Source organism: Epargyreus clarus, unplaced genomic scaffold, assembly GCF_041222505.1.
Source record: "Epargyreus clarus isolate Ecla_fem2 unplaced genomic scaffold, WU_Ecla_fem_2.2 ptg000005l, whole genome shotgun sequence".
Classification (NCBI taxonomy): domain Eukaryota; kingdom Metazoa; phylum Arthropoda; class Insecta; order Lepidoptera; family Hesperiidae; genus Epargyreus; species Epargyreus clarus.
Genome location: NW_027332213.1, coordinates 6,888,911 through 6,902,581, shown reverse-complemented (window position 1 = coordinate 6,902,581; position 13,671 = coordinate 6,888,911). Strand labels below are relative to the sequence as shown.

The following is a 13,671-nucleotide window of genomic DNA, read 5'->3' as shown; positions in this document are numbered from 1 at the left end:
ACAGATATTCTTCCAGATACATCTATCAATGTCACCCTTATCACAGTGCAGTTAGCCGGCACGTGGCACCGATATGTATCGCCGTGAGCTTCACCTGTCGCGCCTGAATCTACGATACGTGCCTTAGGCGGAAAAACTTAAGGCGAATTGAATAATGTGTAATATTTGAAGGTGGAAGAACAAGTGTTCTACCACAAAGAAACGATTAGACGAGGCACATTTATTTCTGCCTAATAACAGTAGTAAATGCTGCTGTGTTCTGTTTTGAACGGTGTACGAGTAGTAAGAAAGATATAATTTTTCGAGGTATTCCAGCTTAGTCCTCGGGGGTAGCGGCGCATCTATAGCCGACATCAAGTAGGGATATAGTATTTTCTGGGGTTGATTACAGATGACCATGAGCGGCAGTAGTCACTTACCCCCCAATGGACAGCATGCACGTCTGCTATTGAAAAAACACATTGTTTAGTTTACTTATCTACTGCAGTTCATATTAAATTGATTAAGAACTATAAAATAACATATAAATAATTGCAAAAGTTTACAGAAAACATTCTAGCGTGTAGATTAAAATGTCTTATATCTTAGAGACGCTAGCCAGCACGTGCCAGCGATTTGTATCGCCCTGAGCTTCACCTGCCGCGTTTGAAGCTACGTGCCTTGCAGCGGCTACCTTACAATAGCCACTGCGTGATTTAGTAGAAACAAATATGCAGGAGTCTTATATCTTTACGTAGACTGAGTCTAAGCTTATTTTGTTTCGTCCTGTTGGTCTGAAAAATGTTAATTAAATTGTAACGGCTATAATAAGTACGTAGAGTTCAAAGAAGATTATATATGAAAATAATTAAAAAATAATTGAAAAATAATTATAAGACATGTCATGGTAACATCATATCATGGTAACATTTAAAGAATGTTATATTTACGTTCAAGATATAAAAATATAAAAATTGTTAAAAATAAACATAAAAGTTAACTCCATTTTAATTAATCTTACATAAAATAACAATAAGACGTGTAACAAAATAAGTTATGATAATTAATCTAATTATTATCTGTAATCTAAGATTGCTAATGGAATAGCTGAGCTATCTTAACGATGCCTCTGAATAACCAAGTGAATAGGATTCTGTTTCATGAATATTTCAGCTGAATAGAGTTAATGAAGGAAGCCTTCTTTGTCCCATGCTGATAGGTTGATTACGTAGAACCTGACGAGGGACCCGCGCCATAATGTCTCTAGATACGGCTTTAGATAAGATTAATTGAATTAGTAGGCTAAGTAATTTCTAGAAATAACGAAAATTACTTCACTTCGCTTAGGTACAAGTTTTCAGTTTGTAAACTGGCAAATTATGAAACACTTTTTTAAAACCTTTTTAAAGCTAATAAAAGGTGTACTAGGAAAACTTATGTAAAATCTAATGGTAGATTTAGATCTACTCGTAGATTAATCTCCGTAAGCACTGCGTTCTGTTCGTCACTTTGACATCTGAGTACCTATTCTCAAAATAAAATTCATATCTATTCATTTTAGTTTTTTCTTCATATGAGTAACACTTGTAAACATTTTATTAATTTTCAAGCCATAAGTTGCTTAAATTATATTCAGGCTGGGGTCACCCTATTAAGCATTTTAGCAACGTTGACCTGCACTTAGTTTAATTTTTATTGTATTTTTGAAAATAAGTAACCTAATAGGCATGTATATCTGCAGGAACAATAGGTAAAATACTAATCCCCATACGTAGACCCTAATTTAATAATTCCGTGCCGCAAATGAGCTAAGCAACTATATACGTGTATGTAATGCATGAGGCTGCGTCACAATTGACACGTTGAAATGAGTGCGTGTGTGGAATAGGGGATAAGCCATGTGCTTTGGCCAATAAGGCTTTAATAAAATGTATATTAACAGTATGCTGGCCTCAAAATGAGAAAGGTTAAGGCAATAATCCATCGCCCTGAAAAAGTCCAGATTGCTAGTCTTATCTCGGATATGTAACAAACTTCTCTTCCAAAATTATACAAGTGATGAATAGCGTTTGTATATGTCTGGTATTCGAACCGAATCTAAGAGTGGAAGTCACAATTTCAGGAGTCGTCGAGTCACAATAAAGATATTTAAAAATTATTCAGTTAATGTGTTTTTACTTAAATGGTGTAAAACTGCACCTATTAACGCGTTAAAAAAATGCTCGGTTAAATAATTTATTACTCTTAAAAAATCGAGTGCAGAGATTTATTCAAGTTTCTACTTTAAAATAAAGAAAAGTGACATTTAGATATATTTTAATGTCACTTAACAAATGTTTCTATCCATGCGCTCTCTACTTTCTAATTAAGCCAACTATTAAACGATTTTAAGTGAATACTAAGTTATTACTTTTCCTGTTTAAGTACATAATACTTATAATTATTGAATACTTCCTATCTGTGTGTGGTATTTTATAGTCCCTAATATGCATCTTAGGAAGGAAGCAACGCATCAATAATCGCATTAATAAACAAAGCAGTCTCCCAACGCGGGAACTATTCGCTAATCCACAGCGCGCTATAAAGCTCAAGTTTGCAAAAGCTCGTGTACTGAGTCGGCGCGAAATGACACCTAGAGTGGGGGGGGCAGTGCCCTCAAGGATACCGGACGGGGTGGCTGTGTTTGTCCGCGCTCCGTATACATCGCGATGTCACTAAACTATTCGCACTGTTTACATTTCGCAAAATGAGCCAACGCAAGTATTTTTCCCGAAAATTTCACCTACTGCCACGTTTATATAAATGTTAATTTGTGACTATGTGCGAGAGAGTGCAGTGACGGTAATCAGTAGTGTCAAGCATGGTCGCGGGACCAATTAACAGAGATAAACGTGCAAATAACGAGTTGAAGACAATACTTTTGTTATTCTTGTTCGCATTGCCACACGCGAAAGGTAAGTGATTTTGTTTCGTTTTTTTAATCGGATAACGATGCCGACGGCGTAATGAAGTGAAAATGATAATGATGTAAAACAACGATAATGTAAGACCATAAAGTTATAAGATATCGGTCTGGGGTCATTAGCTTTTTGCTTCGGACCAATATTATTTTTTACACAACACGTGATTAAAGTTTTCAGCGTCGTTTTCTTAATGAAAGTCCGCGATTATTTGCCGACGTTAACATCGCGCACAAATTTTCATTTCATGCGGGCGACTATATTAAAAGTAGTTTTATTATAATTAATTGATTAAATTGATTATTCGTATATTTAAATTTAATTGATACTGATATATTGGTTTATACTTTGTTTAATGCATCGGTGTTATAATAATGTTTATATAATTAATGTTTTACGTTGGTATTTTAATTTGGTTATAACAGTTGTAATTTTATTTCATATACTTCTTTGTAATTATTTATTTTTATTTGGGTCTTACATAGACTTGTTCATTTGGTTAAACTCAAACAAGGAAGATACATTGATGCACTCATTGTTTTAAGTTGAGCACGATCTAGTGCGGAAGCTTTCAATTACGTATAATAATAAATCAGTCCGTCGGTCATATTGTAACGAGACCAATTGTATAAAACGTTTATGTTCCGGATAATATGACTGTCTTTTAAAACATTATTGTTGCAAGTTGAATTATAAATGTATCAATTTAAAACATATTATTTGTTGTCTGTAGGTGTTTCTTAGTCATTACTTTTTCTGATTCATTATTTTAATTTAAAATACAATTACCACACCATATGCTTTGAGTTCTGCAACATATCCTGCGGAAGTACTTTTAAAAAGCACGCCAAATACCCTTAAAAGTTCAATATTCATACGGTACAATATTATTAGATACGATTATTGTAACACACCTGAGGTCGGCTTCAGGTATAAAGTACAGGTAGAACAGGTGCAGGAGCTAACTCCTGTTAAACACCTAAATGTTTGCAATACTAATATCCTTCTGGGGACATGTAGCCTATTTTGTTAATACTATTAGATAGAAGAAACGATGCTGTCTTTTATGGGTACAAAGACAATAAGGCCACCTTGTTGATAAGATTGAAGTAGAAAACGAGCATGCAAATACACTTGATGGTAAGTGGCCACTGCCGCTCCCTATAGAACAGGAGTTCTACCTGAAATCAATTATGATGCGTCGCTGCTCCTATGGAAAAAGATGTCAAGAAATGCTCTTGAAGTAGATGCGGCGATGGTCCTTCGCGGGTCTAATATTCCTATAGGAACTGCTTAGGTCCTACAAGGAGACACAAATTATTACCTAGCTAACGATATACCTCTTTAGCCCAAAGCAGAGCGCCGCGTATAAAGGAGCACCCAGCGGACACGATAGTGGGCAGGAGCGAACCAGCGACTCTCCGGTGTGTGGCTGAGGGCAAACCGAAACCCACCATCCAGTGGTACAAAGATGGTACACCACTCGCACAGACTGACCACCCTCACCGCGTCTTACTTGAAGATGGACTGTTATTTCTCAGGTAAATTTTACGTGTTAGGTAAATGTTTCTTGAAAGATTATGCTGTGATTTTGTTATTTATATGTTGTAGTATGGTAGTTATAACCATTTACTGAATGGTATTGAAGCGTTCGTAGCCTTTTATCTTTAGTACCTTTGTGTATCTTTTATACGGTTACATTTAATAATGGACGTAGGATAGTAGTAGTATGGGAGTAGGATAGTTGACTGCTGATAGTGATGTTTGACATGGATTTTCTACTGGATAGTCTCCATTACGCTCGTTCCATGCAGATAAGTGGAAAAGCGTATGTAGTACGAGTTACCCACTACCGATCACCCATCCGTCTCCCTACCGAGTTCGATATTGGTTAATTTTATTGATCGCTGACAATCTACGCAAGCCGTAAGACTCGTATACTTCTTAAGAATTTGCTAACTCACATAAAAACAAACATATTGTTCACGCACATTTTTCATTGCACGTGACTCATCAGCACAAACAGACTATGTTCATTAAACAAAATCCAATCAAACATTACATAGGGTGGTGCGGGGCAAGAAGGAGAGTGACGAGGGCGTGTACTGGTGCGTCGCACGGAACTCCGTCGGGGAGGCGGTCAGCAAGAACGCGACGCTCACCATTTCGGGTATGAATTATTTATTTGCGTTCGCTGCGCTAATAGATTCGGTAATGGATGTTGTGACTCACTAATATCTATGGTTTGATAGTATATTATTTATATTTCTATTTCTCTTATTTTGGGTACACAGGTAGTAGAAAAGTGAAAATTTTGGGGTAAAGTAATTTAATAATCTCAAAGATTTAATTGATTGATATAATTTGATAACATATTATATCAATTAACAATATGAAACTCCCGTTTCTATTTTTTTGTTTTCTTTCAGTTCCTTATATCACTTTTAAAATTCCTTAGATACTTACTTGAACTATATGTTGTAGTCTGGTTTTGTGTGTCATTTTACTCTACCTTGTCAAATAGTAAAGTGTATTTGTCTATGAGCACATTTCATCGAAGAATATTGTACCATGAAGTTTAATAAAACAAACAATTAAGCTTAGATATTTATGATTCACATGGTTATTACGCGAGATTTTCCATTGATTTAAATCTTAGGGTTTCTTATTTCACAATGTGACATTATTAGATACTTGAATTTCTTACAACAGTTATGATTTTGCCATCACATCGCGAACAGCATTTATTTAGGGACAATAATTGGCACTTAAATTGTGTTCACTTATGTAATATGTTTTACTTCAGGAAGTCCTACTTTTAGTATGAAACATTAACCTATGTGTTTAATATGCAGGCCAAGTTAATCCTTTAATGTACTGACGGGATAATCCAATGTATTTTGCGTCTACTGTTTTTATTGTAGGTACTTACCTCTTAGTTTACACGATATTTTCTTTATTTCTCGTAGAGAAAGGTATAGAGTAAGGTACAATGTCTATCCTAAACAATTAATATAATTTTGATGTAAGAAATTGTAGCTCATATTTTGTCATAAAAAATAATGGAAAGGATTTTAGCACTGTCCTTCACCGAACATAAATATTGATCAATGCGATGCACTATAATTATAATTTAGATAAAAATGTACCTCCAATCTTTCAAAATATGTATTGCTACTACATTACAGTAGCCAATCTTGAATAAACTTGATATAAAATGAAAACATACAAATAAATTTGTATACAAACTACCTAATTTAAATATTATATTGTAACATTTTTGTTTATAACGAGTCCATAGTTCTACGAGGCGGACGAAAGTGTCAATAACAATAAAAAAATATGTCACACGGAAGCAATTTCACACTCTTAATCTAAATTGGTCATGAGAAAGTTAGATTTAGATAACAGACCGTGAGAGCTTATCAAATAGGATTAAGATAAAGCGATTAAAGTGTTTTAATCTAAATGAATCTAATGAAGTCTCAGTGGACGGTAGTCGCAGTTAAAAGTTTATTTAATGTACTTGACGTTAGTACAGAAACATCTAATGACTAAAAGTGCCAGGGTAACTTTAAAGACTAAATTACTATAATATTGCAGATGCAAGTGCAAAAGTTTTAATGACTTTTTAAGTTCATTCAAAAGTTAACTACTTAGTTGCAAACGAAAATGAAACAATAATGTACTAAGCGCGTTCAAATTGTTAGTTGGCGAAATAGAGAAAACTTAAACTATAATGAGATACAACAGACTGTATAATTTAATTAAATCTTTGCAGTACTTCGAGATGAGTTTAGAATCGAGCCACGGGATATCAAAGTGTCTAGTGGAGAACCAGCGTCATTAGAATGTTCAGCACCAAAAGGTGTTCCTGATCCTTCTGTACATTGGACTAAAAACGGGCATACCTTGGAGGCAGAAGTTAACGGAAGGTATAAATTTAATACCATCACTCGTTTACAAAATATAGAGGTAGAATTATTTAAAAATAAAATTTATAATTTTCAGGATAACAATAGTAGATGGTGGTAATTTAAAGATAATAGAAAGTCTTCCATCAGATAGCGGGGTTTATAGATGTGTGGCTTCTAATGTAGCCGGAGAAAGACAATCCCATCCAGCGACGTTACTCGTATTACGCAAACCACATTTTCTAGTGAAACCTAATAATATAACGGCATTAATTGGCCAGAACATCGAGTTTCATTGTCAAGTAAGTAACTCGTAATATTAAACCTATCCGTAATAGATTTTATAGCGACCTATATCCTATGTTGTTTTTAGGTATCTCCAGATTCGGATGTTTCAGTCACTTGGGCTCGCGATAAAGGTTCCTTATCTCCCTATGCAATCATACGACGAGGGTCTTTGCGAATAGATAGGGTGGTTGCTACCGACGGCGGTATCTATACTTGTAGAGCGGAGAGCCAAGCTGGCAGCAGTGCTGCTAGCGCTATATTAACTGTCCATTGTAAGTAATGTTTTTAGTCTATAGTATTTTCATATTGTATGATGTGATTTTTAGTTATTGATACATGATTTTAGCTTTGCCCCATTTCACACGAGTACCTTCAGATCAAACGGCTTGGGAAGGAGAAGCCGTATCTTTTCCTTGTGAAGCAGAAGGAACTCCTAAACCCGTATTATTTTGGACTATGGAAGGCTCCCAGGTATATAGTTTCCCTTATTATATCTGTCAAATAATATTTCGAAAACACATGACCAATTTTAACGTATTTTTAGGAACTTGTATTCCCAAACTCAGTTCACAGTACAGGATCCTTGTACATAGATAGAGTGACAACGAAACATGCCGGTAGATTAACTTGTGTTGCTGTAAGCGCCGCGGGAAGTGCATTACATACAGCTGCTCTGCAGGTTTGTTTACTTTCTTAAATATCGTTTATTTATTTATTATTCCATATTTTCAACGAACCTGTTTGTTGTCCGTTCGAAGGTACTAAGAAGAGAAGCGAATTCCTTTAACGGAAATCTTGAGTCATCGTCTCCCCATCCAGAATTAAACAAGCCTCAGAATCATCCACCGATGACTCAGTACGAGTTAGTTCAGGCTCGTCGATACTTGCAACAGGATGTTTTGGCGTTGAGACGTGTCGAAGGAATATCAGCAACTACACTTAAAATTGTTTGGGATGTAAGTAAATTTAAACGTAATCTAAATATTTGTGGGATTAAAAATACAGTAACGTTAATATATTATACTATAAGACATTCTTACACATTTAATATTACTCTTTTAGGTGCTGACTGATTATAATGAATATTTGGAAGGAGTTAAAATATGGTTTAATGGAACTTCCTTAAATAGACAGCATGCTGAAGAATTGCTATCACAACAATCGAATATTACTGTAGATAGTTTATCAGAGCTTATGAAATACGACAATTTTACAATGACGACGGTCCACAACAGTGGGTCGTCTAGCCATGTCTTAACAGGGTTAATGCCATATGCTCAATATAATATATTTTTAATGCCATTTTACAAATTGTTACTTGGAAAACCGTCCAATATGAAGACTGGTTCCACAGAAGAAGATAGTAAGTGTCCAAAAAGAAAGTTTGAAAGAAATAATACTTATTCCTATATTGCTGATGACTATTATAAATCGTCGACTTTTATTTTAGTACCAACAGCACCACCGCAAGGTGTTTCAGCTGGAGTTATAAACGCAACATCGGCATGGATCCGATGGGACCCACCTCCCGTACATACGTGGAACGGCGAGCTTTCTGGGTATTTGGTGAGTGCATAATTTAATAAGAGACAAAAATAAAATATTAGGTCTAATTTCACGTACTCATAAAATCAATGCATTTTTTGTAGAAACGGAAAAAATATATATTTTCTCAATAACATAATATATGAATAGTGAAATTACTTAAGTAAATATGTTAAAATGTTCACTTTGTATACTTAAATTAACCTCGTGTCAAGACTATTGTATCATGTAAATTGTCTAAGTTGAAACTCTTTATATTACGTCTTCAAACAAATTAGATGATACTGAAATTAAAATTCAGATCGAAGTTCGCGTCGGTGGTGGAACAGCCGGTCGCGTGGTGGGTCAGATGTCGCTGGGTGCGCGCACACGTGCCGCGGCGGCGAGCTCCCTCCGAGCCGGGGGTCGGTACAGCGCACGCGCCGCGGCCGTCACGCGCAAAGGACACGGGCCCTTCAGCGCTCCTGCGCAAATACACATGCTACCAACACAGTCGCAGCGGCATTATGTTCAGTAAGTGCTCACATTTGTCTATTGTCTGCCATCTACGCATTTCTTGATTTTTTAATGTTGGAATGGACTTTGTACGCAGAATTTCAAAGTTAAGCATACATTATTATAACTACTTACCTATTGAGAAACTTTCTATCTCACAGCTTCAATTTAAGGGGTGAGTAAGCTAGCTGGGACATTTCTGGTCTTGAACATAAATGATTTCGTTGTAGGTACGATAAAATACAATGTTGAGATGGAACGGAGTATTTGTGTTTTCTCTTCAAATATATGTTACAAAATCTTACCATTAACACTGTTAAGGGAATAAATCTTGTTGGACTGCCAAAGTTTGATTAAGGATTTCAATTAATTTAATCCACTTTAGCAATTTGTGAAATCCGTCTTTTATTATTTTAGAACGGAACCAGCGAGAGACAAAGCCATTCTGTCAATGTTCCAAGAAACTTGGCTTCTAGCGCTGAGTATAATTTTATTAGCACTGGTTTTAGTTGGAACTGGCACCGGTGTTTACTTAAAATGGCGACAATCAAAGCAAAGGAAGAGTCACAATTCAGCAGGTCTATCTTTTTATTGTTATTCACAGAAAACTTTTATCCGTGATATTATTACTAACATAATTTTCCTTATTAGGTACCCCTATAACCAATGCTCAACAATGTTTACTGGGTAAGGAAGCTGTATGGCTTCGAGAAAGGCCGTTATACGAAGGCTCCAATGAACCGCGAATAGAAATTTTGAATTGTCATCAAAGTCTTTTACATGGTAAATACTTTATTTTAAACAAAGTAATGTCTGTTTACTTTCATTTGCTGAATAACTAATAATAAATCAAATATTTTAGGGGGTCATACTATCGGAACAATGGCCATGGAAGCGGAATATAGTCTTCCTCAGCATGCGAATGTCATGTCGGGAATGTCAAAGGATGATCCGAGACGGATCCCACCAGAACCTTATGCTTCTAGTGCTATTTATACTGAATTAAATTATCAGGTTTGCATAATATAATCGTTTTTGAAGTCTACATGGCTTATAAGACTATAGATATGAATTTCATGTAAGTAACTTTGCAGGATCACACAGACGCAGAAGATTCATGCATTAAATGTGCTGTGAGCCCTGGATCATACGATAACAGTATGGTCAGGTCGTTTGCAGAAAGCAATCAATATTCAAATGAAGAGTGCTCGACATGTTGTCGGAGTAGTAGTTCGACTTTGACAAAGGATTACAGTGATATGACAAAGTGTGGGAACGATGCCGACGAAATGCCAGATATGTCTCTAGACGAATGTCCGTCATGCAAAACACAGTCGAGATCTTCTAGTCATCATGAAGGGAATAAAGATTGGGCAGTAGTAGCTGACGCGGATTACGATTATCCGCAATGGCATTGGGTGGGGCGGGATAATAGCTTCAGACATAACAATATGACGCAAGATTCAAGACAGTCGAGTCAAGGAAGGAGAGGTGAACAAAATTGTAGGATGAACTTATGTGATATTCTACCTCCGCCTCCTTATGAGAGGTAAGTTGGTAATATTTGTTTTCGTTTTTGCATACAATCTGACTTATGAAGATGTGAGCATAAAGCAATATATAAGGCAATTGTTCACATTGAACAGTGAGATCTTTGATGTTTTCTAAAGTATTTTTACCGTATAACCTTTCAGCTTTGGATGATTGCTGTTTTCCAAAGTATTATTTACTGTGGGAGTTCATTGTGAGTAATTCTCTTTGCCAATTGGTCTCTATTCAAGAGACATGTTATGCCAACGATTAATGGGCCTATAAATATTAGGTCTATTGCCACTTTAACTTGTTTTGAGATCTATTTGAATAACTTTTGTACTTCTATCGATTGCGTCGTAACGAGTTAAACCCACACGAAATAAATTGTTCCAGAGAGTCACCTTATCGGGAGATGAATGCGTTCACCAGTCGTTCTGGTGCGTCTGGTTGCTCGGGACACACTTATCGGAGCTAACTTCGACTGTCTGTAACAATGTTGTGAAAGTTATATCATTAGTACGTAATGTAAGCAATACTACTTTTAGACAATTGTATATAATGTATAAACCGTTCTGGTAGGAAGGCGTACGTGGCGTTCGTTACGTCACACCGCCCTGTAACAAAGTCACTGCCTAATAACTTCAACGAATTTTCATGAGGTATAGACGAATGTAGAGCCTCTACTTTAGCTTTACAGTTTGGAGTTTTTTGTTAACTGTCCCAGTTTGAGTTCGTAGCGGTGTCACAGGCGGCTTTCGACTATTGTAATTTCTGTGAATGTGTTTTGAATAGACTGCTAAATCGTAGGCGATAGGTTTCATCTTTCTCTAGTGACTGTGATATTATAGTATAATTTCGTTTTTGATTATTATTTTGTATATACTTCGATGTATTTGATAACCTTATACAATTTTACCTTTACCCTATTTATTGAATGTAGAAAGGAGATATTTCGAACGAATATCTGTAGATGAGTTATATTAATGATACCAGTTGTAGCATTTTGTACTGAATCCGAATCGTGTACTGCCGAATTCAAAATTTTATTTGTATATTATGAGAAATCAGTCATTAAAATAAATCCTGTACATTTATAACTAGTTGTTTCACTTTTAATTAAAACTTGCCGACCCGCGTGGCGGAGTGGTCACCATGCCGGTCTGACGCGCAGAGGGTCCCGGGTCCTATCCCCGGCCAGACAGATTCCTAAATGATGAATTTAGATTTCTGATTCTGGGTCTGGGTGTTTGTGTATTTATCTCTGTGTGTGTCCATAGCACCCACGATACAGGGAATCCTAGTGTGTGGCTGTGAGTGTAGAAAGCGTTTTTAATTAAAACTCTTAGCATATAAACTAACTCTATTAACCAAACTATATTATTTAGTATATTCACAATATTATTTAGTATGCTTATAAAATTAAATTATTATCCGCATGTAGAGGGCCATGTTTTTCCAGTGTATGTATGAATGTCTCATTCTTTGGAATGCCTTATATCCCAAAAGGCTTGCAGGATTGTAACATACCGGGTACTGGTGCATACGTCTAAATTGTGAGAGTGACATACCTATGTTATAATATTTTTGAAGGTGGTATAACCCTTTGTGGTTTGACTCCTGCGACACCACCGCCACACCTATTTCTGCCTAATAACAGCAGTGTTAGGCGCTGCAGCGTTCCGTTTTGCAGGATGTGGTAAGGGAGACATACTTTTCCAAGGCGTTAGTCCTCAGGGGTATCTGTGGCCGACCTCAGGTAGGAATATCTAATCCTATTTGGGGTTGATTAAAGAAGTCCATGGGAGGCAGTAGCCAGTTACCATCAGGTGGACTGCATGCTCGTCTGCTACTCCAATAATATAAAAAAGCATATAGTTCGGTTACTTCTTCAAGAAAGAAATGGGGTTTCTTTAGGTAAGCACCTATGCTTTTGTCTGAACTGCATTATGATTTTCCAAAAGGTAAGATTGCGGACAAACGTTGACCTATTACGAATACAAAATAAACTGATGTCCCAAATTTTGCGTCAAATATTGCTACTAGTACTGATTCTTACTTAAAAAAATTAATTGACAAATTAATGATACGTAATTCTGAATCAAAAAACAATTTCACCTTTAAATAAACATAAAATCGTTAAATTTATAAACCAGGCTTTATACAACCTGATAGCCATGAGTGATTGATTTAATTAAAATAATTAATTCGCCAATATATTGCATCATTTCATCCCTTTTTACACATCACTAAACCTGCAAATTGGTTGTGAAATTTTAACTTTGACACACGACTTATCAATTCATGGTTGATATTTATCATATTTAAATTAAGTGGTATGACGTCATAAAATGCCATTTTTCGACAATAAAGTACCTATGTATGTAGTAATTGATTTTAAGTGACACTAGTAAATACATTGTTGACAGCACCTGCAGGAGTATATATTTCTTGTGACTCGTGTCGTGGAAAACCAAAGAATATAATTTATTTCCACTTGAAACAATTAACGTCTATTTAGTTACATTAAAACTAACACGAAAGTATTTGTACACATAACTCAAAATGTTAACGCGAAGTAATCCAAATGAGTTATTATGGTCTTAATGGTAGAAATTCTAAATGACCATTATACGTCTGAATTACAAACTTTTCAACAAACTTGAGTTATATGAAGCACCCGAGTAATATCTCAAAGGCGTACAGTTTAGTTGGATTACAACTGAAACTGCCATAACAATTATAGCCTTAATCAGCTTTCCTCATAAATAGCTAAACACGTATTTAGATAGGTATAAGTAGGAAGTCGCAGGCTGCGTTCATATTGGGGCGTTACCATAGCAACGGGTCGGGGTTACACCCCAGTGCACCCTTGTTATTAATACCCGTAATAATTAAACTTGATTGCATTTCACACCAGGTGTTGGATGACGGCTCTTGTCAGACGAACTCAATGACTC

General features: G+C 35.9%; 1 protein-coding gene across 1 annotated transcript; it reads left to right on the top strand.

Moving 5' to 3' along the window:
• The first annotated feature begins 2,591 nt into the window (after positions 1–2,591).
• On the top strand, positions 2,592–11,811 carry LOC140758007 (netrin receptor DCC). Its single transcript, XM_073093945.1, has 17 exons — positions 2,592–2,933; positions 4,288–4,480; positions 5,006–5,109; positions 6,721–6,874; positions 6,951–7,155; positions 7,227–7,413; positions 7,488–7,612; positions 7,686–7,820; positions 7,900–8,097; positions 8,204–8,504; positions 8,592–8,707; positions 8,988–9,199; positions 9,599–9,759; positions 9,833–9,964; positions 10,044–10,195; positions 10,276–10,730; positions 11,108–11,811. The coding sequence occupies exons 1-17, from the start codon at positions 2,840–2,842 to the stop codon at positions 11,187–11,189; spliced, it is 3,006 nt and encodes a 1,001-aa protein (XP_072950046.1). The 5' UTR covers positions 2,592–2,839; the 3' UTR covers positions 11,190–11,811.
• The last annotated feature ends 1,860 nt before the right edge of the window (positions 11,812–13,671 follow it).

Coding starts and splice junctions, on each gene's coding strand:
- LOC140758007 (XM_073093945.1), top strand. CDS start 2,840: ATGGTCGCGGGACCAATTAACAGAGATAAACGTGCAAATAACGAGTTG. Junction 2,934..4,287: donor CGCATTGCCACACGCGAAAG/GTAAGTGATTTT, acceptor ATACCTCTTTAG/CCCAAAGCAGAGCGCCGCGT. Junction 9,965..10,043: donor TCATCAAAGTCTTTTACATG/GTAAATACTTTA, acceptor CAAATATTTTAG/GGGGTCATACTATCGGAACA.